This window comes from Drosophila guanche, unplaced genomic scaffold (genome assembly GCF_900245975.1).
Source record: "Drosophila guanche unplaced genomic scaffold, DGUA_6, whole genome shotgun sequence".
Taxonomy (NCBI): domain Eukaryota; kingdom Metazoa; phylum Arthropoda; class Insecta; order Diptera; family Drosophilidae; genus Drosophila; species Drosophila guanche.
The window spans coordinates 4,431,390-4,455,051 of record NW_022995747.1 but is presented as its reverse complement, the minus strand read 5'-3'; the positions used below and the strand labels follow the sequence as shown (position 1 = coordinate 4,455,051).

The following is a 23,662-nucleotide window of genomic DNA, read 5'->3' as shown; positions in this document are numbered from 1 at the left end:
ATCATGATATATTAGGAAAATAAAATGTAGTGTTTGTTGTATCTGTAGTTTTTACTGGAGAATGATACATGGTACGAGATACATGGTACATATAGGGGAAATTCACATAAAAATAGCATATTTTTTTTTTGCTAGGTTTTAAAGTATGAGGACAAATTTGATAAGTCACAAATATCACTGATATACTGCAGGAAGCAGAATAATATGTGTTTAAAAACACTTTATAAATTGTAAATAATTTCTGGGATATTATCCAGCCATCGCATTAATTTTCATTCCCTCCAACAAGTTCGTTGGCTTGGACTGTGCTTCACTTTTTTCCGACTCCAGTGCATGACTAGAGTCATGCATGTTTTTTTTTATCTACACAAAAAATAACTATATCAGATGGGAATACAGACTCTCTCACAAACACCCTCTCTCTCTCTCTTGTAACATATCCACCTCTCTTTCTGTTTCTCTGTCTATCTCTTTCAGTTGAACGCTGCACAGTTGCTCGCCACGCTCAGGTGTTGTCGCATTTTGGCAGCTCTTGGGCCTGCTGCGCTCGTCTTGAGGTTTCAGTTTCGTTCATGACTTCGGCGCGTTAGGCAGCAGAAATCGCAGCAGAAGCAGCAACGACTGTAATAACCACATCTATACATCCACTACATCACTTTGTGGCTCGGCTCTTTTATTACGTGTGCATTATAAAAAAAGTACAATTTATAAACCCAATTACGTGTTTTACCAGCGTGCGCTCATCGTCGTTGGTGTTGCCGCTGTCACTGTCGCCGTCGCTGTTGTCGTTTTCGTTTTCGCTGTCGTTTACCGCTTGCCGCCTGTCCAATCCACGTTTTGGTTAGCCAAAACCAAAACCAAAACCCGAATAAAGTTAAAACAGCTGTTTGTGCTACAGCTGGGCCAAAAGCAAAGACAAAGCAAAGCTAAATAGCAACATAAATCGCGTGCGAGTCGCGACTAATATGAAGTTCGGTGCCTAAGTCTCTTGTTTCTCCCAGCATTGTGAAAAGGCGCATGCGAATTTTCGTGTAAGAAGAACAAACTGAGAGCTGAGTGTACAGAAACAGAAACAAATCGCATTGAAAAAGACTGTTTTAGTAGCGAAGCCAAAAGGCCCAGTGGAAACCAGTTGTGCAACTACGATTCCGAATATTTCCAAGCCTTTTACTATCCCGAGCCCGAAGTCGAGCCGTGCCCCTGCCGGCTCCCCTGAACCCAGACCGCAAACAAAAAAGTGAAGCCACAGCAGCATCGACAGCAGTGCAGCCGCAGCTCAACTGAAATCGAAATGGCACCGAAGAAAGAGGCAACCTTGAGCCAGCAGCAGCAGCAGCAACAACAGCAGCAGCCCGTCATGGACTTTGAAAGGATAAAGCGTCACTTCAGCTGGTCAGACCCCAGTGCCATGTGAGTCAGAGCTAAGGGTATTATTTGTAGCTATAGCTACAAGTTTTTACATCACCATAAACAGCTGCCTTAATGGTCCATAAAGTAGTCGTTAAGCTGAGAAAAAAAACCCCGAAACGGAACGGAACCGAATCAGCATCAGTGGAAGCAATTCGTTTAATAAGATATCCAGCAGATGCGATCTGCGATTGCCATCTACTAATCATATGAAGTTCGTTGCCAAAGTCTTTCGATTGTCTTTGCTTTGCTTTGTTTTACCCTCGGGCCGGGCCGGGCCGGGCAGCAACAGCCGACAAGCCAATAAAAACTGGTTGGCTTTGAGATCGTGTGGCTCAAGAACATTGGGTTTCCGTTTCGTTTCGTTTCGTTTCGATTCAATAGAGTTGTGTTTTATTGCCGTTTGACCGATTTCTGAACCACACTTCGCTCGCACTCAGAGCGAGCCGATCAGAACCTGAATACCAAATATTGCATAACGCTAATCGCACGTGTATGCTCTCAGAGGAATTAATGTTATTATTGGAAAACAGGCAGATTTATAGGTGGGATTTGCGTATCAATGAATTAACTGACAGAGACAGGGAGAAAGAGTACGTTAATTAACTGATGAAGCTATAGAGAGTGTACAGTATGAAGATGCAGCGACAGTGAATGACACTTGAATAGCGAGTGGATTACTCAGTGCATTGGCGAAGGGTTACATGATGCTGGGGACTAAGTGAAATGCAAATTAAGACAACTCATCGATGATAATGATATTCGAAAATATTTCCACCTCCAAGCTCTGTTTGTTGTCGTCCTCGTGCAATTGTACCCACAAGTATTTGTTTTTGCTGTCTTACCACATTTTCTACACAAATTCCGCGTCATGCTTATTGGGCTCATGCTAAGCAACTAAATCAGCTAAAGGCAAAAGTGACGAGTGAAATTTGCAATTATATAAAATACTTACGCTATAAAGTAGCAAATTTATAACAAGTTGTGGCATATGAGAGCGAAGAGCCACTGAGGCCTCCACACAAACGTTAAAAATAGATTCCCAGGGCCACCGGCTAGAAGAGGGTAGAAGTAGAAGGGTTAAGCATTGGGCAACGGCTGGTTGGTTTTCAGCACTTGCCAGCCACTTTATTTAGCTAATTGCAAATTTCAATAATTTCCCAACACAAATCTGCAGGCAGCTAGCAGCTCATTTACCCGTCATAAGTAGCAAACAAATAATCGTTTTTTGTGAAAAATTAACATTCATCATCATCATGCTCATCGCACTCATAATCGGCGACAATTGGGCGCCGATCACCGACTCCTGTTGCAGCAAAGTAAAGTGGATTATAAAACATCCGGCAAGACGCTCCGTTCCACTCGATTCGATATGATGTGCGAAAATTACTTGGCCATAATTCAAAACTCAATACAATTGTATTCCCTTTAGAGTCGATGAGTGCGAAAGTCTCCGGTTTATGTAAATCTGATTTTTGGTCATTAATATATGCAGAGCTTCTCTTCTTTGATTTGGCTTAGTTTGTGAATGATATAATATTGCCAACACCCAAGACTCATATGAGATACGCTGGTCAAGGGTGTGGGTATGGATTTGGAGAGAGGGTGCTACGAAATTAGTCAAAGTTAACAGAGAATCAACCCTTAAGCCCCCCTTTTCGTACATCACTGTTCCCTCCGAAAAAGTTTGCCAAAAGCCAACATCACATTAGCATCCGAATAGGGTTTTTGTTTGAGGTAAGGTCTTTAACCGAAACACTGCCTCATCTAAATGAGTTAGTTTGCTGGCTTCGGCCAGTTTTTATGGCCTTCATTATACAATATCCAATGCTCAATCGGCTGCTGCGTCACTTCCGCATGAACTAGTTCAGTTGTGAATGGCTGGGAAGTATTGGGAAATCACTATGGACGGACCCCCCACCGCCTGGCGTGCCATTAATTGTTGTTATTGTACCTTTTGGCTGATTGCCGTTGATGCATGTTGTGTATCTGTCTGTTGATGTACCCGTATGCCAAGCACGCCCCCATACTCCAGTCCATACTGACCAAACAGGTGAAACTGTTTTAGCACGTGTTTGAGATAAAAATTCTAATTGCTGTATAATTAAAATTCCGCAATCATGAATCCAGAAATGCTGATGGGCTGGTGCTGGGGGGTACAATAAATTTTAATCAATTGAATAGAGCTTCTTTTAACCTTTTTAGCTATGCAAATAGCATGTACTAATTTAAAATTCATACGAAAAAAGTCATGCCATCAAAGAAAAACCATAATTCTAAGAAAATTTTAATGCCCATAAAACTGGTTTAGTTGGTTGAGGAAAAAAAAAGTTCGATTTTGTCGAGTAGTGTTTAAAGTGTTGAAAGCTGATATCGTAGTTATGAACCGTCGATTTATCGACATGTACAACAGTGTAAAAACGGGCAGCTACATGTAAAGTTAACATAAATAACATAGCTTTTCGAGTCTGTTAACTTAATAGAAAAGCTTTTCGGCTCTGTTAAAATTACGAGTAAGTTTGAGCTATTTCAAATTCTCCACGCACTTCTCGACGTTTGCCAAGTGAAGTGCGTCTTTGGGAAAGGAAATGGCAATTTGATTGCCCAGCGAGATCATTATACCTTTAATATTTCTGATGACTTTGGAGCACTCCGCTCTGTGTTCTGGCCAGCTCTCTAATTGACTTCAAAGTTCAACAGGCAAGTTGAAATATTATTTGATTTGGGGAACACTTTTTGGTCATATGCTTGAAAAATGGTAGAATATATTAGACAGAGCGTCTAGAACTCTGTTGAACTTTAAGCGCGCACATTAAGGTACTATATTAAGAACCATTTTTCTGCCTAAATGTGCTGTGCCCTCAAAGGCCACAGAACGTACCGAGAAATGGCGTTGTCATCTTAATAAAAAATATATCTCGTAATGCCTGACAATGGAAGATTTATATCCGCAATATGCGAATGTCACTGGCTTTTGATTTCCTGAATAACCTTTACGTCCAAGCCGTCGCCGCCGGCAGACTTTAGAATGTAATTCTGAATTATAATTAATGAACTCAATCACGTAGGCTTCTCGGTAAATGTCCTGATGTCCAGCCTGTCACATAAATTAACGCCGATTCTTAGGGCCTTTGTGCCGTAAGTTTTCTTTGACAAGTGAGGGACAATGACGTCATTTGTGGTACTAACTTTTGCCAATACTTTCACCGAAATGACCGCTCGGTTGCAAGAAGCCATATGCATTGTCTTAGAGCAGCAGTTTGCGGTGTATTTGCTCATGGCATTAACAGCAATTTGGCCCGCCTGCTAATTGGCTCGAAATGTGTGGTCGAATAGGAATAGGTGGCCGCAGCAGACTAACAGACAGCATTGCACAATGCGGACCGGGCCCAATCAAGCTGGCAAAAATCTGACTGAAATGCCGTGCATTGTGTGCCAAAAAGTTTTCCTCAGATAATTATAGACGGATACACATATTCAAAACGTTGAGCCCACTCTACTCCGACGGACGCCGCTCTGCCAGCTTTCGGTTTTCATTTTATTCGGCTTTAATGCTGCTTGTATCTTTTGCTCATTTGCTAGTTTACAAGAGACCTTGACACATTTGGGGCGTGTGTTTTTGTGGCTTTGGCCAAAAAATCTTCACAAATTATAAAAAACAGCGACGATCTCCAGACACATTCACATCAAAAGGCGAGTTAATTTCAAAATCGAAAATGGACCAAACAAAAAGCCCTACAAAAGCCAAATGAACGATTGCAATTTCGTAGATCTCTCTGTTAATGGGCGTCGGCAGCGTCTTATTGTAATTAATTAAGCCGAGTCGCTTGCATTAGCAGCGCAGCTCTTTTGCATTTGCCAGACGCTAAACACCAGTCCAGAGTCTGAGCTGAGCTCCAGCTCCAGCTTTGCGTTGCGTTGCAACAGTTGCATAACATTTGGCAAGCACCAAAAGAAACAACTTTTGAGTCACCGCAGCTGCCGACCCTCCTGACGCTAGCAACTGCAGCGGGCACGGCACGCGAATTCGCCAATCTAAAGATGACACAAAGTCGTGAGTGCCATCGTGTTGGTCGTGTGGATCTGATTTTATTTTTTTATTTTTACCCTCACGATTCCATCTTTAGGCTTAAAAGACATAAAAGAAATAGGTGATTAGGACACAACACGAAGGCGAGTCGAACCTGAACGAGTGGCGAAAAACGAGTTTCAAGCGAAAGGGAAATTTTATCGCAAAGTGCAATCCGTTTTATGAGCTTGAAATTGCCGCCACAGCCGCCGTCGTTGTCGTACTCGTCGTCGTCTCGATGCAATTAATTTAAAGCCAGGCTGCTAGCCTAGCTTCTGTCACTCAGTCCAGGGCAGCGCCATTCCTCTGGCAGCTTCCCAGCCAACTCAACTTCCTCGTCCCAGTGGCGACCTTGTGCCCGTTTTCACAGCAGCATAAAAAAGTCAGAGAGAGGAGAAACAAAACCGAAATGAAATTGTCTGTATGAATGGACTGCGGACTAACACTACCACTGGGAATGGTTGGGGCTATAAATGCGCAATGAAGCAGACAATACAAAAACAAAAACAATAACAAAAATGTGTATTTGAAATGTGCACATCGTGAAACAAAAGAGGCTGAAACAGAAACGGAGACAGTAAGTGAAGCTGTCGCGAGTGAAATTGATGCCATGGCAAAACCTCAAAATGTTGTCAACCAATTTCTTTAATGTTTTTTGGACATTTGCGATTGCTGTTCATTGTGTTGTTGTTGTTGTTGTGGTGTTCGGGCCAACTGCACTGGCCAGGCGAAGTCAACAAACTCGTCCAAGGTGGTGTCGCTGCCACAGCATGACTTGCCTAAACCCGAAAGCCTCTGAAACAAATACAAAGACAAAGGCATACTTAGAAAATTGCAAGCAGAGTTTTTTGTGTTGGTTTGTTTTTGTTACTGTTAAACAAAATGTGTTGGCTGATCTTTGTGTCTCAAGTGCTGTTTCTCCGTGGGAGCATCAGATTAATATATGAACTAAAAAATCAGTTTCGAAATTGGCAGACTAAGTTTACACGAGTCCCGTCCCATCAGGGTACACCATGAGACGGCAGTTTGGTTTTAATATTAGCTGGAAAGGCAACTTGAGGCATGCTTTTGATGATGATCATTATGAATAATAAAGTTTATCAAGACAGTTGCATATTGCAACATATTCCCCCTGCTTAATGATGGGGAGCTGTCGGCCGCGTGGCTGAAAAGCAGAAATCAGTTTTCAGGGCTCATTAGCACGTTGCCTGTCGTCTTCCAAAACCATGTCAAGTGCGACGGCGACGCATTTAGTTTATTTTTATTATTTCTTGATACATATGCACGCGTACCGTACGGATAAGCTAAATACATGCTCGTACAAGTGCGTAAATTACTTGTATTTTAACAACAATTATGTCCATTGCGACGACAACGAGGATGTTTACAGGCACATCAGTCAGCCAGTCAGTCAGCTACAAAATCGCTTTTACGAGTACGAACCAGCCATTAAATCTGACTGACAAGCCAGGTCGGATCTGGCCGTACCATGAGTCGTATGACTCATAATCCCTGAAGGAAGCTCAGAAAACAATACCAATACCCTTCATATTAAATACGCGTACTTACTGATTCGGCAGCTGGATAAGCCGCAGTTTTAGGTCTCGGAACCGCATATAGCAGCCAACCTTGTCAGTTAATTGCCGTTTAATAACACCAGGGCTATGCCATGGTACGGTTCAAAGCCAGAAAAAATGTAAAAATCCATACCAAATATCCAATTGGTTAGCGTATCGCGGTCTTTGCAGCATATGTCGACCATCGAACATTGACCATTGGCCAGCTACTTAAAATGTTTGAGCGCGTTTGGTTACAACACCCGAACCGATCTGATCGGTGGATGGATGGCACATTTGGCCAGCACTTTGGGGCCAGCGGCAGAAGCAGACACCCACAGCACACGGCACAACACATTCGATCAGCCGATCGGTTAGCTGTGCATTTTCAATGTCAGCATTGCGCAAAATGTGAATAGCATTTGTTGGGTATGTGGTCAGGTTTTTGGTTTTTCTTCTCCCAAACGGCAAACGCCCTTAGTCACGCCCTTAACGCCGGCTTGTTAATTTTTGGGATGACATTGAAATTGTGCAATGGGGCAACAAACACATCAAAAACTTTTAATATAGACATGTTTATTGATTTTGTTGGACAGCCGCCCGTCCATCACTAACCTCGTCTCCTCTCGTCTCGTCAATTCTTCGATCCAATGCATTCTTTGGCACATTAATTATAGTAATTAAGGCATTTAATTTCGCCTTGAGGCAGCTGCGAAAATGTGTAGCTCCCCCTACACTGCCGTCATTCCAACTATTAGGGGTGAACTTTGCTCTACTTGGACTCTACTTAAAATCACTTACATAAGGGAAACCACATTTTTAATTAAAAGTGCAAGGGAATTTCAATGAAATTGCAATAGCAATTACAATTTATGAAATGCGAAGCCAAATGAAGCCATTACCCCGATCCCAGAGAGTGAATGGTGAGCGGTGGCGGCTGCTGCTGCTGTTGCTGCTTTTGCAATTCTTGCCACTCACAAGAGCAAGAGCCAAACAGAAGAAGAGCTTCCCCGATGCGCCGCAATGCGTTGAACAGCACGCTCTGAAGGTCGCCTCGCCGTATTGCATAAGACCGAGGTACAGAAAAAACCCCAGAAACCTGGGCCCTTTTGCTTTTGTGGCGCATGGTTCCCTTCCCAAATAAAACCCTGCTCAAGCGCCGAAGGTGAACGAGCTGGAGCCAAAAAATGCTGCAGCGGAACGCCAGGAGCGAAGCCAACAAACTTTTCCTCGCCAAAAAGTCGCTCACTCGACGAGTCGAGTCGCGTTCATTCCACAAGCTGCCACAAGCGACTCAATCGCGAACGAATGAATAGAGTGGAGTGGCCTTTTGAGTGGGTTTCGGGCGGGCAAACAGGTGTTTTTTTTTTGCTTTTGCTTTGGCTTCGGCTCGGGCCGGACCGGACCGGGCCTGAGCTTGAGCTAAGTCGTCGTCTAGCGTTCAGTTGAGTTTCTGGCAGCAAGGCAACAGCAAGCAAGTCCACAGTCTACGTCTACCACTCGTCTAAAGTCGCGCATAAAACGCACGTGCAAAAGTGCAACAGCTTCGCTCTCGCCTACTCTGTCCTACTCTTCCGATCTCTTTCACTCACGCTCTTGGCTGGCCGACTGTCCGTCTCTTTCATTGACAAAGTGTAAAGTGCAAAGCTAGCCCCAAAGCTAGCAACGTCGGCAGAGGCAGAAGCAGAGGCAGCAGCAGCATCAGTGGAGCGAGGCTCCAGCCACAGCTTGGCCACCGACTCGAAGTCAGTCTTAGTCGAACCTTTCAGAGCAACGCAAGTGTCTCCGAAGTCTGCTCTCTCGTTACCGCGTGATTTTGTGTGTGCCCCGATAGCGCCATTAAAGTGTCCGGCTGAAATAGATATTTCTACGAGAATTGTTTAAGCAGAGAGCGCGTGTGTGCAAAAGCCAAAGGCGATTTTCGATCCATCATTAATTCGCGGGTTCGTGCCTTAAGTCTTTCGGTTGACGAGAGCAATCAGCACATCCTACGCCTTTGTGCCCACTGTTCGAGGTGGAAGAGAAGTGATTATAGCCTCAACAGAAATCGACAAAATTTGTGCAAAGATTTGCACAGTCTCCCCTTAAAAAAATACAAAATAAAAACCAAACGACGACGTTGACGACAGCTTCGTAAATCTATTTAGAACGCGCATTGTAAGTGTAAATTTGCTTATCAAACAAATTCTTGGCACGGAGATTTGGAGTTTGTCGAGCTTGACTTAGGCACAAAAAGGCAAAGGCAAAGCCAAAGGCATGGCACGGCACTCAAGTGCTATATACACGTTTCAGGAAATCACTTCTCAAACATTCGCAAAAGGCAGGCAAACAACGAGCTTTGCTCATGTGGCTGAATTCTATACAAAATAATAATAATATTCAAGCAAACAGAAAAACAAAAATCAATTCTTCATATAACAAATGGCTGCCGCTTTGTTGTTACTTCAAAGTCGACAATTACTTTGTTCGCAAAACTTCCACCATGTTGATGATGATCGTATCGTCATCATCAATAACATCTCCACTCCCCCATTACCATTCCCAATCTCAGTCCCATGCCTTCATCGGCTACTGTCCGTTTATAATGTTCAAACGCGTGCGTTCTGCGCCCGGCATACAAATGTCCGGAATGATTTGATATCGTCGTCATCGGCTTCCCAAAACGCTGCTAGAATGCGGACTCTGATGAAGCCTGTGCAAAGAGCTATTGCTACACATTTTTGTACAGTAATTTATGGTACATAAATGTGTCCATAACTTCAGTTGTTAAGTGCATTTCAGAGCGCATGATGTGTCATTCATTCAGTTCAAGCCCGTTGATTTTATCGCCATTGCACTTGGCTTAATGTGTATTTTATTGATTTAGTTTAGTTGCGGCCTTAATCGGCTTAAATGCTTGCGCAGTGGGAAACCTTGCGAATGTATCTGTAGCACTTTTTTCCACACTATTGTACTTTGAGCTAAATATAGTTCGCTATTTGTTGGCTGTATTTGCTGCTTTAGCTGTAGGAAGACCTAGTCAATACTAAAGACCCTCCCACAGGCTATTTCCACTGTCATTGTCTTAGATCATCGCATTTGCTATTCCCCTTTTTTGTGGTCACTGTGCTCTTGGCAAAACAAGTTTATACATATGTAGATAGATAGATAAACCCAGACTGCAACGCAAACGTACACTGAGAAGAGGTCATCGAGTAACCGAGAGCCGCAAGAGAGTGATATGTGCTAGCCAGTTATTTAGCTAGCATTTGTGTACTCTACTCCCATGTGTTTACTTGTGCTGTCGTTTGCGATTTCGAGCAAAGTTCAGCGTAATTAAGTGCTGAGACTTTTTGCATTTTCATTGCACAAGTGCACAGAGTACAGCGATACACCCATACAGGTAGCTAGATACTTTGATAGTAGTAAATCGTAATAATAACAATTATGGCAAAAGCAGAGCAGAGCAGAGCAGAGTACAGCAGAGTGCTTATGTCTTATAATAAAATGCATTCATTGTCAGATTTTGTGCACCCGAGAGACCTTAGCGCTGGCCCTGAAATTAGTTGTCAAGGCCTTCTCTCTCTCTCCACTCTCCACACTCTACTCTTGCCATGTGCATTTCCGAACCGAACCGAACCGAACTGAACCTGCACCGCACCGCACCGCCACGACCTGTGTGCAGCGATTTAAAGCTTAAACTTGAACTGGTATTTTTCGTCTTTGGGGGTTTTTCTGTTTCTGTGCGAGTATCTGCTCTTTGTTATACATTTTTTTTTGTTTTTTGGTTTTTGGGTCTTTCATTCTCTGTTTATCACGTCGCGGCTATGATTTGAGCAGAGTTCAAGGTGCCCAACAAAAGTATGATGAAAACTGAAGTCGTATCTAGATGTAGACATGCTTACTGTATGCCATAAAAGCGGTGCGACATTTCATTAATATCAAGGCACTGGCTGACATTAACATACAGATTTATATAAATGACTGGCAGAACTCTACTCTACAAAGATCACTAAGTGATCCGATTCGATCCGATCTGAGCCAAGCTGAACCGATTCGATCGTGTAACGTTGTTAAACTAATTACAGACAATATGCATTGCTTAAATCGATATTAAATGAACGGTTAATATTTCGCCCCGGCCTCAGTGATGGGGGGCATAACCAATTAAATTGAACTGAATTGAAACAGAACTGATCTCACGGCTGCAATGCAATTTGTTGGTCACATAACGCACTCGATAATTAAGGAGACTGGTCGACTGGTCACTTAATGACTAAATGCCAGGGACTAATCGCTCAATAACGTCATCTCTGATGATTAGGCTGCCTGGTTAGACTCTGATACAGCGACTTAAGAACACTGCTAATGGGGAGTGAAGAAGAAAACTGACAGTCCGTCCGTACACATAAAGATGTCTGTTAGAACGTGCCCAGCCCAAAGGTGGCCACCTCTGAGGGGAAATTTGAAATTCAAACTCGCGGACATTAAAATTTTAACAATTAATTTCATGACAGACGCAACATATGTTGGGGTTCACGCGACCCCATCTCCAATGGAATGCTGATATATTCCAGCCCCCATGCCCCATCTGGAATTGATTGTGCAATAGCGACAGCACGGGAGGCATACGAACAACAATTGGGAAAATTAAATATTAATTGAGGCAATCGAACATTCTCTTTCGAGTTTAGCAGGAATCGTTGTCGTGTTGTTCGCTCGATTTGATTCAATTCGAATCCATAGACTGGTTTATAGATTAACTAGACCAATCGATGGAATTGATTAGGTTCGGTGTGTTGGTGTATTCCCTGTTGATGATTTCACATGAAACCAAACAAACCAATCAATATCAATCCATCCATTGGGATTATCTAATGGCTGGCCATATGGGGCCAGTGCGGGTGAGTGCTCGACTATTGATTTTGGGCACTGTGAGCAGAAAAGTCTAACGACCTGTTGCAGAACCAGTTGCCCGACAACTGGTTTGCCATTTGCAGCACTCGGCACTGGCCAAAAGACCAACTCGAAGAAGTTGCAGCCACAAAACTGTGTCGCACACAAGTGCAACAGGCATAAACACACCAAGAGACGGACAGACCAGAAGACAGACATGAAGACAGCCACGCAGACATGCATGCAATTATGTCATCGGAAAAGCCAGTCAAAGAAAAGGAAAACGCTTTGGAAAACGCAGAGCAAACAGGCCTGCACCGACGAGATCGAAAGTAATCGAAAGTCTACTCTCAGTAGCCGCACTTGGTACTCCCTGACACTGTAAAGGAGTGTTGAGTGTTGAGTGGCTTGCTGCCAAGGCAGTTCTTATAGGCTCTGGGCCTTTTGGGTCTGGCCTACCTTTGGAGGCCACTTTAATGTCTCGCACATGCCTGTGGTTGTGGCTGTATCCTTACCGCTTGCTTAATGCCACACACGTAGCGTAGCCAGAGGCATTAAGCAGTCTTTTAAAATCACAAAGCCATAATGGGTTTTCCTGTGTGCAAAAATAAACAAGTAATCTGTCCCAGCCGCAGCTGCTGCTACTGCTCAAAAGTCTTTCAGTGGTTGCATTGAGTTAGGCTATTGCTTCATTGAAATTTAAATTGTATTTAATAAATTTATTCATGCATTATGACTGACCATGCAGCTGGTCTGGTTTCCTGCCAGCAGCTTTCATGCTCAAGCGACTTGCTCATTGCTCTATATTCCGTGGAGCCTCACAGACTTCGACATGTTGATTCCGCTAATTCATTGAACCACTTGGGACTCGCAAGTGAGTCATAAAATGAGCGCTGATGCTGGTTTTGTTATTTTCACAATATAGACATTCGATGACGCACGTGGTATAAAACTTTCCGTTGCAGCGGAAAGGCCCCGGAAAGCTATTGCATGCCGCGACCGACCTTGGCACGGCAACGCACTCAGCATGCAAACCACAGATCAGCGAATCTCAACGATTCGCAGTAGCATTTCAGTTAAGAACTTTCAAACTTTAACAATAAAACCATTTGGAGAGTTTGCATCCAATCAGTAGCTCGTAGAGTCACAGTCACAGTCAGAGTAATGTCCAACAGAAACAACAAAATTCCAATGTCAAATGCGTACATTGCTTTTGGGCTCAATTATTATTATGATTATTGTGATTGTTGTGCTGACTTAAGCGGCTTTTGGCCTGACGACTGCCTGCCTATCCCCTGTGAATGACAAAATGCTCAAAGTCAAGAAATATTAACAGTTTTCTTTGAGCCATGATCATATAATGCCGCAGTCATATAGCATGACTGGGCATAACTACTCGCACAACAGAAGCAGAAACACCGCAAGGTGTTGATTGTATAATGATGTCTGGCATATCGAATCGATATGACCGCATATTGAACGGACTTAGCGGGGAATTCAATTCAGTTTCGTACATAAAGCTACTTTCCTTGCCTATTTTCATTTCTAGAAGCTTGTTTCAGGGGCTTTTTTCGAATTCTGGGGTAGTAAGCGCTTTACAGCTTACAGCGCTTAAATGTTACCCATCTGCACAATCATCATTTGTGATGACAGATCAAAAAGAAAACCTGTGTAAAACGTGTGCCGTTGGTGCAATGAAATGCCAGAGGCACAACTCGACAGACACCCAGTCCAGCCAATGCATAAATCACACAACAAATTATGCTCAAACATGATTATTATTTATACATTTCAGCATTGTTGTGTGTGTGAAACACACAGACATTTGCCGATACTCGAGCAATTGCAAAAGATTGGTCTGGCGCTGGTGTTAAAGTAAAAGTAAAAGTAACTACCGGTTAAACAAAGGCAAAACAAAACAAACGAATAAAAATTAAACAAACGTTAACAAAGCAAACAAATACACACCCACCCACCCAACAGCAGCCACAGCAGCAGCAGAAACAAAAACAATCACAACAAACAATCAAAATAAAATGCTGATATCAACGTAAGTAAATCCCGTGGATGAACATGAACGTGCAGAGATTACGGCCATAAATCGCAATCAGTGTTTCAGTTTTGACCCACTGATGTTGACCCACTTGGGTGCCAGTCAATCGCCGCCTGACGATCAGTCTTTCAGTCATCCAGTTTCCTGCTGTCAACGCCCGATCTCTCGGCTTTAACACTTGTCGAACCATTAACATTGCATAATCCCTCAGCGAGACGGCTTTTGATTTGACTTTTCCAACGCTTCGCTTCGCCCTTTTGTGTCTTTTCTGCTTTGGCCGTATTTATTTTTGTTTTTGTTTTTATATTGCTTGCATATTTGCCAGCGACCGCATTTCTCAGCGGGGCGAACAAGTTTGTAATTATGTCAAATACCAAAAGGCGCGCAGCTCATTGCATAATCCAGACAATTCCCATAGCCATCGCGAATTCCCTCTTCTGACTCCTCACTTGATTAATGCTCTCATCTCATGAGGCTGAAACAATACCTCAACTGGACTGGGTATTACCCGGCCTTGGTTTGTGCACTCCTCTCTCGCTCGTAATTCAAAATAATGAGAGGCCATTGATTTATTTGGCAAATGACGAGTTTGCCATTTCAATGGCTGCTTCCTCGTTGGCCTGTCACTCTGTGCTGGTGCTTAAGCTTAAGAATAGAAGCCCATAATTATATGCCACTGAATGGAAACAAAACTAACAAAACAATTCGCTCAAGAGCCGCAGAGCCGCAGAGACGACAACAAAAGTCAATTACACGATGTCATTTGCATCTTCCGCGTGTGGAGGCGACTTGTATGGAAATGTCTAAGAGATGTATTGCTTATCAATTCTCCGGCTTCTCCGTACTGGAATTCCCCACGAAGGCCCTGCGAAAGAAAGAACCAATTGTACATTCCAGTGGGATCGGCGTGCTTAAAATTCAGCTCATCATCGCAATTGCTGCGTGACAGACTCCAGAGCCAGAGCCAGTGGCATAGCCATAGCCAGGAACAGTTTAAGTCCGAGTCTGAATGTCTGTCTGACTGTCTACCTTTGCATGCCTCTCCCTAGGTTGATTATATGCGATTATCCGACTCAATCATCAATGAAATGGCAACACGAAAAGCCTTCTCCCTTACCCTTATCTTACCTGTTATGTAAGCCCATAAACAGGCAGAAAATTTAACAGTCTTTAGCATGGGATGACCTCATTGGCACCTCAGAGGGAGTCGCACTGAACTTTGTCTGCCTTTCGCCGCTCTCCGCTCTTGTCTCCCTTCCATTCTAAAGTCCGCTATTTACTCAATGAGTAAAGTGCAAAAATATAAAATCTGTCAGTTGTTGCACACGAGTAACGTTCAATTTATTGACGATTCGGGGAAATATACTCTGAGGAAATGACAACGTAAATAAAACTTGGTTTCATTTCCAAAACGTTGATATATCTGCGGGTCTTTCCCTTGAGTGCCTTTCCATGGAGATAAGTCACAGAGATGTTGACAAATCTCTAACAAATTCTCACGCTCTATCTGTCGACTGGGATTGTCACCACCGATGTGGCAAGCCACCGCCAACATCATCCACATTCAACGGCCCAAAAATAAATTCCAAAATATGTGGCGACTCTATGGACACATCGCTGCATGCATAAATAGCGCTCTAATAGTTAATTAAATTATCAATAAGCAGGCACAAACCAAACACTATCAACATGCCCAAAACTCTTAGCCATAAATGTCAAACGCACCCAACTCACAAAAAAAGAGAGAAGCGGGAAAAATGTCGGTTTGTTTGTCATTATAAAAAACTACTTGGCCTGACCTTGTCCATTGTTGACTGTGCGCGCGCACACACATTTACATTTACATTCACAGCTACAGATATTCCAGCTCACAGATATACAGAAATTTACGCAACTTGCGAGTATTTGGCTCTTTTGGGCAGCAGTGACTAACTCCGACTACAATGTGTTCGTACGCAAATCGAAAGACTCCGACAACGAACTTGAAATACATTTCGTCAACGAAATTGCAGCATGACTACGAGTATCTCTGAGTCCGTTTCGTATTCAGAATATGTTGTGGCCCAGCCCAGCCACAAATGTTGTTAGTTGATGAGATGGACGCATTATGCTAATATTTGATAGGCCGTATAATAACGCTACTACTTAATTTTCACTGCTAACTGGGAATCGGCTGTCGAGGATGTTTGCTCTGCACTCGAGCCTACCGTAGGCTGGCTGTTGGCTATTGGGCAACCATCATATCATCTCAACTCATCTCAGTTCGGTTCGAATGGGATCGTATGTCTCGTGCCTTATAGAAAATGCAAATATTTGAGGCCGCTTGAATATTTATTTTAACGAGAAGTAACGCAACGTCAGCGATTAGCAAAAACTTGGCTGGGGGTTCGATCGTACCCAAAAATTCAAACGTTTTCGAAAGAGACAACAAATCTGATCGACTGCGTTCAATCAGTGACCTTGAACTAGTTTCCCCCCGCGTGTATTTTTGGTTTGTGTATCTCGTTTCTCGTTTTCATTTCTTATATGACTTGCGTTTTGGCCACGCCGAGACCCGAGACCCGACCCCCGAACCCCGAGACCCTAAACCCACAACCACGAGACTGTTTTTGTATCGTTTCGTTAATGATACGAAAGGCCCGCAGTCAAAATATGTTAAAGAGGTGCGAATGTGATTAATTGCAGGCAATTATGAACTTTCTTCGCCGATCCATGGATAACAATGCAGTTAACCTTGACCCAAAATTTGCTAATCTTCCCCGCCACATGGCTCGAGCCTACGATGCACAGACCAATGCAGGCAAAAGCTGCATGCCAATTGCATAATGGAACCAGCCACCAATGCAAATGCAAACTACAAACAGTTTGCATATTTGCTTAACGGCTGGCCCGTCCAACTTGGTCCGCGGCTGAGACTGTTAAGCAATCAGCCGCCAGAGCTGGTCCGACCAGAAAGACCATTGAGGCTTTAACAACTTTACTTTACTTTTAGCGATTTGCTTGGTAAGCATTCACTTCGTACCGACTTTGTCTTGCCAACTTTGCCAAGCGATCACACACTGACCACTAACCACTGACCAACTGGCCAAGTGGCCAACAAGCGCGTTGGGTAAGAGAGACGAGTGTGTCTGTTGGACCAACTATATACTCGTAAATATTGAAATGAAAAGTGTGGCCAACCAATGCTCCATTGTTGCTATTTCTTTCTCTCTCTCTGTGTGTGTGCTTCATGATTTTTTGCAATGTGTGCCGCTGACATAGTTTCGAAGCGCCAAACCACTGAAGCATACATCAGATACAGATAATACTCATATGCGACCCCACGATCGTTATGCAAATGCAAAAACCAGCAGCAGCAGCAGCAGGAAGCAGTCAACAGCCAATAGAGCGAGGAACAAATTAATAATAAAGTATTCTAAAAACCGAAACGAATGACCTGAAAGTGCAACAAAGTAGTCAGAACATGTTTTTAGTTTCAATAAATAATTATTATTAGAAACCATTTCATGTAATAGCTCCATTCTAATTACAACCATTTGCTCTCCCTTGCAGCATTCCCACAGATTCCGCGATGGCGGCCACAAACATCGATGGGGGCACACAGCCACAGAATGCTGTTTCAGCCTGGGGCCAGCCCGCTGCTGGACCACGCAACACACAGGCCGCCGTATCCGTGCGACATGCCTTCAAGGCCTATGGCAAAAAGAAGAACGCCAACCAGGTGCTGAATAACCTGAATATGACAGTCCCCAAGGGAACAATGTAAGTAGACATCGAACGGCTCATCGTCTCTCTTCTATAAAAGTGAAATGTTGACAGCTTCATTTAGCAACTAAATAAAATAGAAACGGCGAAAGTAATTAGCACATCAGTTCAGATCAGAGCAACGCCCATGGGATCTCTAGTAAAGACTGTATATTAGATGAACTCGAATTATATATTGGCAGACGATTTCCTTGCAACTAAGATTTGATTGCATGCCATGAGATTTTAGAGTCTCTATCAGAGGTCATTTGGTTACGCTCACACTCGTACTCGAACCTCTACTAGCAGTAATTGCGGCAATTATACAAGTATACGAGTACGAGTCTATGGCTAACCAGTCCGGGCCAAGACTAGTTTGCTTGCTCGTACTCGTAATCGTACTCGTATCTATCTTGTAACTGAGACGGCATTCTTGCATGATAATTTGAAGCGACTAACGAGGGTCGATCTAGCAGTTCGCAGCCAGATGCCGATTCTGATCCCTATTAAGAGGCTTCCTTAACGGCTGACGTCATCCTGGTGTCTGGTCTCATTCTACACGTTTTCACAATTAATCAAATGCCAGTCGCATGCAAAAGACGGCCATTCATTTGCCAAGTCTGGAAATAAAACCAATATGCAAATCAATATTGATCGATTATTGGCAGAAAAACGATATTCAAAGTTCGATTTGCTGGTTTGTTTGGCTTCTACACCCAAACAGATATCTCTCCATCTCTGTCGTGGCACATGTGCTTAATTGTGCACGCCCCTCCACCCTTAGATTCTGACCGCTTCATGGATTTTTTGGCAAACATTTAGGGGCCATAAATTTCCAATCGTAAATAATTCATTTTTTATACGAGTATTTTTGCCTTTGGCATTGATACTCGTAGAGGTAGGTAGAGCTTTTGCCTGAAGTATTATAAAATTATATTTCGGCATTCTTAATGATTTATAAGGCACACTTAACCAGCGGCTATCAAGCGTGTGTCGTAACGGAGTTTTATTCTACGACCAACAAAACGAGTCTGCTGCAGTCTTGACCCAGTTAACAGTTTGGTTCGTTCAGCTTTGACCTAGGTCATGTCAGCCAGTCGAGTCAACGAACTGCACATTGTGGGCCAGGCCCAAATGGCTTTTGGGTTTTCAAAGTCACTGAGGATTGACTTGACGATTATGACAATTAAAGTCTGCCAGAAATAGAGACTGCGACAGTGACTGCGACTGTCCTCCCTGGGGGTAATATCAAATGTTGTTTATGGCTAAAGTTTAATTCGTTAAGTGGCGCTGCGTGTTAATTATAATAATAAATCCAATAACAGGCCAAAACGTGCGACCTACGCTGGCTGCCGCAACATTTTGTCAAAGGCCGAAAGTCCCAACGCAAAACAGACGACAATATAACAATCCGATAACCACAATAATCATCGCCTTTGAACCTCATCATGATAATAGCTCCCGTCTCTCTGTGTGTCTGCGTGTATGCGTATGCCACTCCACAAAAAGAGGCGGAGCAGTCGCATTTGTTATCTGGCTAAGGGGAAAATGCTGCTGCCCCGCCTCTTGCCTCCATACATCTCTATTTTTCTTACTGTTCAAGGTGAACATTTCGAAATAATTCAACTTGAACTGAGGGAATTAACATTGACATCGCCGCTGGCATGCCACAAATCGTTATACATACATATATGTACGATAATACGATTATATCTATGTACATATGTACAATGTCTGTGACGTGACGACAGTTATCGTGCTGAATTTGCAAAACAATGCTTCCTCGCTGTCGTTTTCTAAACGAGTTTATATACAGTAATCGTAGATTTAAAAGAGTAAATTGTATAACTTATATTCTGTCTGAAGTTCATTATCGATGGGGTGGATAATAAATCGTTTAGCCATTATCTACCAATTTAAAAAATATATTTTTATCAAGGTTCAAGGTTCATTTCATTTATTTTACGCTTCGCTTCTCAACACAATATCTTTCTTCTCTATCCTTCAGTTATGGCCTACTGGGTGCCTCTGGCTGTGGCAAGACCACACTGCTGTCCACTATTGTCGGACGCCGCTACTTGGACTCTGGCGAGATCTTCGTGCTGGGCGGCAAGCCAGGCACTCGGGGATCGGGTGTGCCCGGCAAGCGTGTGGGCTATATGCCCCAGGAGATTGCACTCTACGGCGAGTTCTCCATTCAGGAGACCATGATGTATTTCGGCTGGATCTTTGGCATGGAGACCAAAGAGATTCTGGAGCGCTTGCAGTTCCTGCTCAACTTTCTCGATCTGCCATCGGAGAAGCGTCTCGTGAAGAATCTCAGTGGCGGACAGCAGCGTCGCGTCAGCTTCGCTGTGGCTCTCATGCACGACCCGGAGCTGCTCATTCTCGATGAGCCCACTGTGGGTGTGGATCCACTGCTGCGTCAGAGCATCTGGAATCACTTGGTGCACATCACAAAGGCTGGCCAGAAGACGGTCATCATTACCACACATTACATTGAGGAGGCGCGACAGGCGCATACGGTAAGGCATCTCAGGAACATTATTTGTAGATCTTAGCTTCATCTGTAACTTTATTTCAACACTCTTGTAGATCGGTCTTATGCGATCGGGACATTTGCTGGCGGAGGAGTCGCCCAGTGTGTTGCTTTCCATCTACAAGTGCATCAGCCTCGAGGAGGTATTCCTTAAGCTCTCGCGCATCCAGAGCCAGAAGGGAGATGTGACCCATGTGAACTTCAGGTAAGCCCCACCCGGACACAATTAATAAACGTATTTAACCCCCGGTCTAGCGTCACACATTCTAATCCCCAAACCGTAATCTTTTCCATTTGGCACTCCACTCGCATGCTCGCAATCTGTGTTCCACCATCCCACCATCTCTGTGTTTTGTGATAATTTGGAGTAGTAACAACATTTCGTTGCACGCAATGGCATTTGGCAGCAAGATGGACAAGCCCAGCTCCAGCCAAGAGGGCGGCGTTGTGGGCCTCAACTTTCACCAGAGCAAGGAGGTGCTCATCAACGACAGCAATGGTTCCATCTACACGGTTTGTGCTCCGCTCTTTGCCCGATCCCCTTTCTCATTTTGTTTATTTTTAACCGCATGTTAGCTGAACCAAGAACCGTACAGCCCACCGCCTGCCAGGCGGAACAACAATCCCAATGACGAGGAGAGCTGCCAGGACTGCTATGCCAATCTCTGCAGGGTCACCTCTAGGGGCAAGATCCGTGCTCTCTTGACCAAGAACATGCTGCGCATGTGGCGTAATGTGGGTGTGATGCTGTTCATCTTTGCCCTGCCCGTGATGCAGGTGATCCTCTTCTGTCTGGCCATTGGACGCGACCCACAAGGACTCAATCTGGCCATAGTCAACGGAGAAATGAACAATACGGTGAGGCGGTAACTTCCATCATATCTCGCAGCGCAGAGTTACAATTTTTCCCTTGTGTTTATCCCATTAGGAGACCTGCTACTGGGAGGACGGCTGTCACTTTGCCAACCTGGGATGTCGCTATTTAAATCACCTGAATACGAGCGTTGTCAAAACATATTATACGGAAATAGAAGACGCCAAGGCGGCAGTGAGAAGAGGCGAAGCCTGGGGAGCGGTCTACATCACGGAGAACTTCACGGACGCCTTCACAGCACGCGCTGCCCTTGGTCGCGAGGCGGATGACGAAACGCTCGATCAGTCGGAGGTTAAGGTCTGGCTGGATATGTCCAATCAACAGATCGGCGTCATGCTCAACCGCGACATACAGCTGGCATATCGTGACTTTGCCATGGGCCTCCTCGGACAGTGCGGCAACAATCCCAAGTTGGGCGATGTCCCAATTCAGTTCAGGGATCCCATCTATGGCACCATGAATCCCTCGTTTACCGATTTCGTAGCACCCGGCGTGATCTTGACGTAGGTTTATCCCATAAACCATCCGTGAATGCAATTAATATTTCGTAATTTGTTTTTATTGTTTTATAGAATTGTTTTCTTTTTGGCTGTGGCTTTGACGTCATCTGCTTTGATTATTGAACGCACTGAGGTAACAAAGTGATGAAAATTTACTCATGTCCCTGCATATATTAACTTCTACGATTGATTGCAGGGCTTGCTGGATCGTTCTTGGGTGGCTGGTGTTTCGCCTGGCGAGATCCTCTTCTCCCATGTCATCACACAGTTCGTGGTGATGTGCGGACAGACCACGCTGGTGCTCATCTTTATGCTGGTAGTCTTCGGTGTGACCAACAATGGCGATCTGTTCTCGGTGATTGTGCTGACGCTGCTGCAGGGTATGTGCGGCATGTGCTTCGGCTTCCTCATCTCCTCCGTTTGCGAGCTGGAGCGCAATGCCATCCAATTGGCGCTGGGCTCCTTCTACCCCACCCTGCTGCTGTCCGGCGTGATCTGGCCCATCGAGGGTATGCCCGTGGTGCTGAGGTAAGACAGAGTCTTTGAGAATCTTTAAGAATCCAATTACAATTCTCCCCTCCCCTTTAGATACATTTCGTTGTGCCTGCCTTTGACGCTGGCCACCTCATCACTGCGCTCCATCCTCACCCGTGGCTGGGCGATATTCGAGTCTGATGTTTATATTGGATACGTTAGCACGCTCTCCTGGATTCTGGGCTTCCTGATCCTCACGATGCTGGTTCTGCGTGCGAAGCGCGGCTAGACGAGTCTGTTTACCTGGAAGAAAATAATTTTAGATCGCGTTAGTCGTCATTGTCGTCCCTTCATAGCTCTTAAGATAGTCTCCCCCTCTGGCTCTTACCCTTTTCCAAATTTCAAACTGCAACCTTTGCTCCTTTATATATCTCTCCCTTTCTGTTCTGTCCAAATGTCATAAATTATTTAAGCACACACGCAGCTTTCCTTAGCTTCTACTCTGCACTCCAAAACACTATAAATAGTTGTTTAAGTCTGCACATTTCGTAGTTTAATTTGTAAGGTTTAGGTACCTAAATGAATTGTTGTAAATACGAGTATGTTTTGTGTCACAAAGCAAACAACAAAAGTCCGTAGCTAGACGTCCATTATTCGTAATACTCTGTTCTAAACCTTCTCTTGATTCCAAAACGGGCAATTTATTACTAACACACACACCACACACACAATTAATTTTATATATTTTTCAATGGACTGTGATTGTTTTTTTTTACATATTTCACGCGAAAGCCTAAAGAACAAACAAACAAAAAAAAACAAGTAAAACAAACAAAAAACAATGGTGGGTTTTGTTAATAAAATTAAGTAGTTTAAAACATTTTTTGTATGGGTTTAAGTTTTTTAAGTTAAAACATAATTACATAAATACAATAATGTACACTACCCTAAATATATGCGAATATAAATATTTCGGGAAATTTTATGCTCTTGTCATAAGTATTTCACAACGAAAAAAACATAAAACAAAAACATAAAAAACAACGAACAAGTGAAGCAAACGTCCTTATTTAAGCATGACCAATCATTAACTACATATGTATGTGAGCGCAGTAATGTATAAATAACAATAAAAACGTAAATAAAAATAAATATCAATCTTTTCCATTTAATTTTTCAACCAAAGAACTCCGATTTTCTATTCAATAAAATTTTGGAGTGTCACATTCAAAATCGATAAGCAGCGAGCAGAACAAAAACATGTTTTGATAACATTATAATAACAGCGAACTGTAAGCGTAACAGAGCAGCTGGTATTCGATGACTGTCTATCGTAGAGATGAGTATGTTGTCGTAATACAAGACCAGTCGCAGTATCACTGTATACAGTGATTGGACATTCGATTTGTTTCGTAAAAAATTTCATGGATCGTTGCCTTTCATAGCCAGACATAACTGCAGTATGACCGACAAGTTGTATATCCAAACACTACATCATGAAATTTAATTTTCTAAGCGAAATTGTATATTCAACCTCAGCAGTGACATAAAAATACTCGTGACAGATAACA

At 43.5% G+C, this 23,662-nt stretch overlaps 1 protein-coding gene across 5 annotated transcripts; it reads left to right on the top strand.

Annotated features, from left to right (window-relative positions):
• The first annotated feature begins 594 nt into the window (after positions 1-594).
• On the top strand, positions 595-22,908 carry LOC117582937 (ABC transporter G family member 23). 5 transcript variants are annotated; one of them, XM_034271038.1, is made up of 10 exons: positions 595-1,410; positions 17,513-17,722; positions 19,713-20,229; positions 20,300-20,448; positions 20,615-20,756; positions 20,820-21,101; positions 21,172-21,620; positions 21,690-21,750; positions 21,814-22,145; positions 22,206-22,908. In XM_034271038.1, the coding sequence occupies exons 1-10, from the start codon at positions 1,292-1,294 to the stop codon at positions 22,378-22,380; spliced, it is 2,436 nt and encodes an 811-aa protein (XP_034126929.1). In that variant the 5' UTR covers positions 595-1,291; the 3' UTR covers positions 22,381-22,908. The 5 variants fall into 5 exon arrangements, with proteins under 5 accessions (XP_034126929.1, XP_034126930.1, XP_034126932.1 ...); XM_034271039.1 differs by having other exon boundaries at positions 596-1,410; positions 20,651-20,756; XM_034271041.1 differs by lacking the exon at positions 595-1,410 and adding an exon at positions 8,483-9,189.
• Positions 22,909-23,662: the final 754 nt, after the last annotated feature.

Coding starts and splice junctions, on each gene's coding strand:
- LOC117582937 (XM_034271038.1), top strand. CDS start 1,292: ATGGCACCGAAGAAAGAGGCAACCTTGAGCCAGCAGCAGCAGCAGCAA. Junction 21,621..21,689: donor GCACCCGGCGTGATCTTGAC/GTAGGTTTATCC, acceptor ATTGTTTTATAG/AATTGTTTTCTTTTTGGCTG. Junction 21,751..21,813: donor TGATTATTGAACGCACTGAG/GTAACAAAGTGA, acceptor GATTGATTGCAG/GGCTTGCTGGATCGTTCTTG.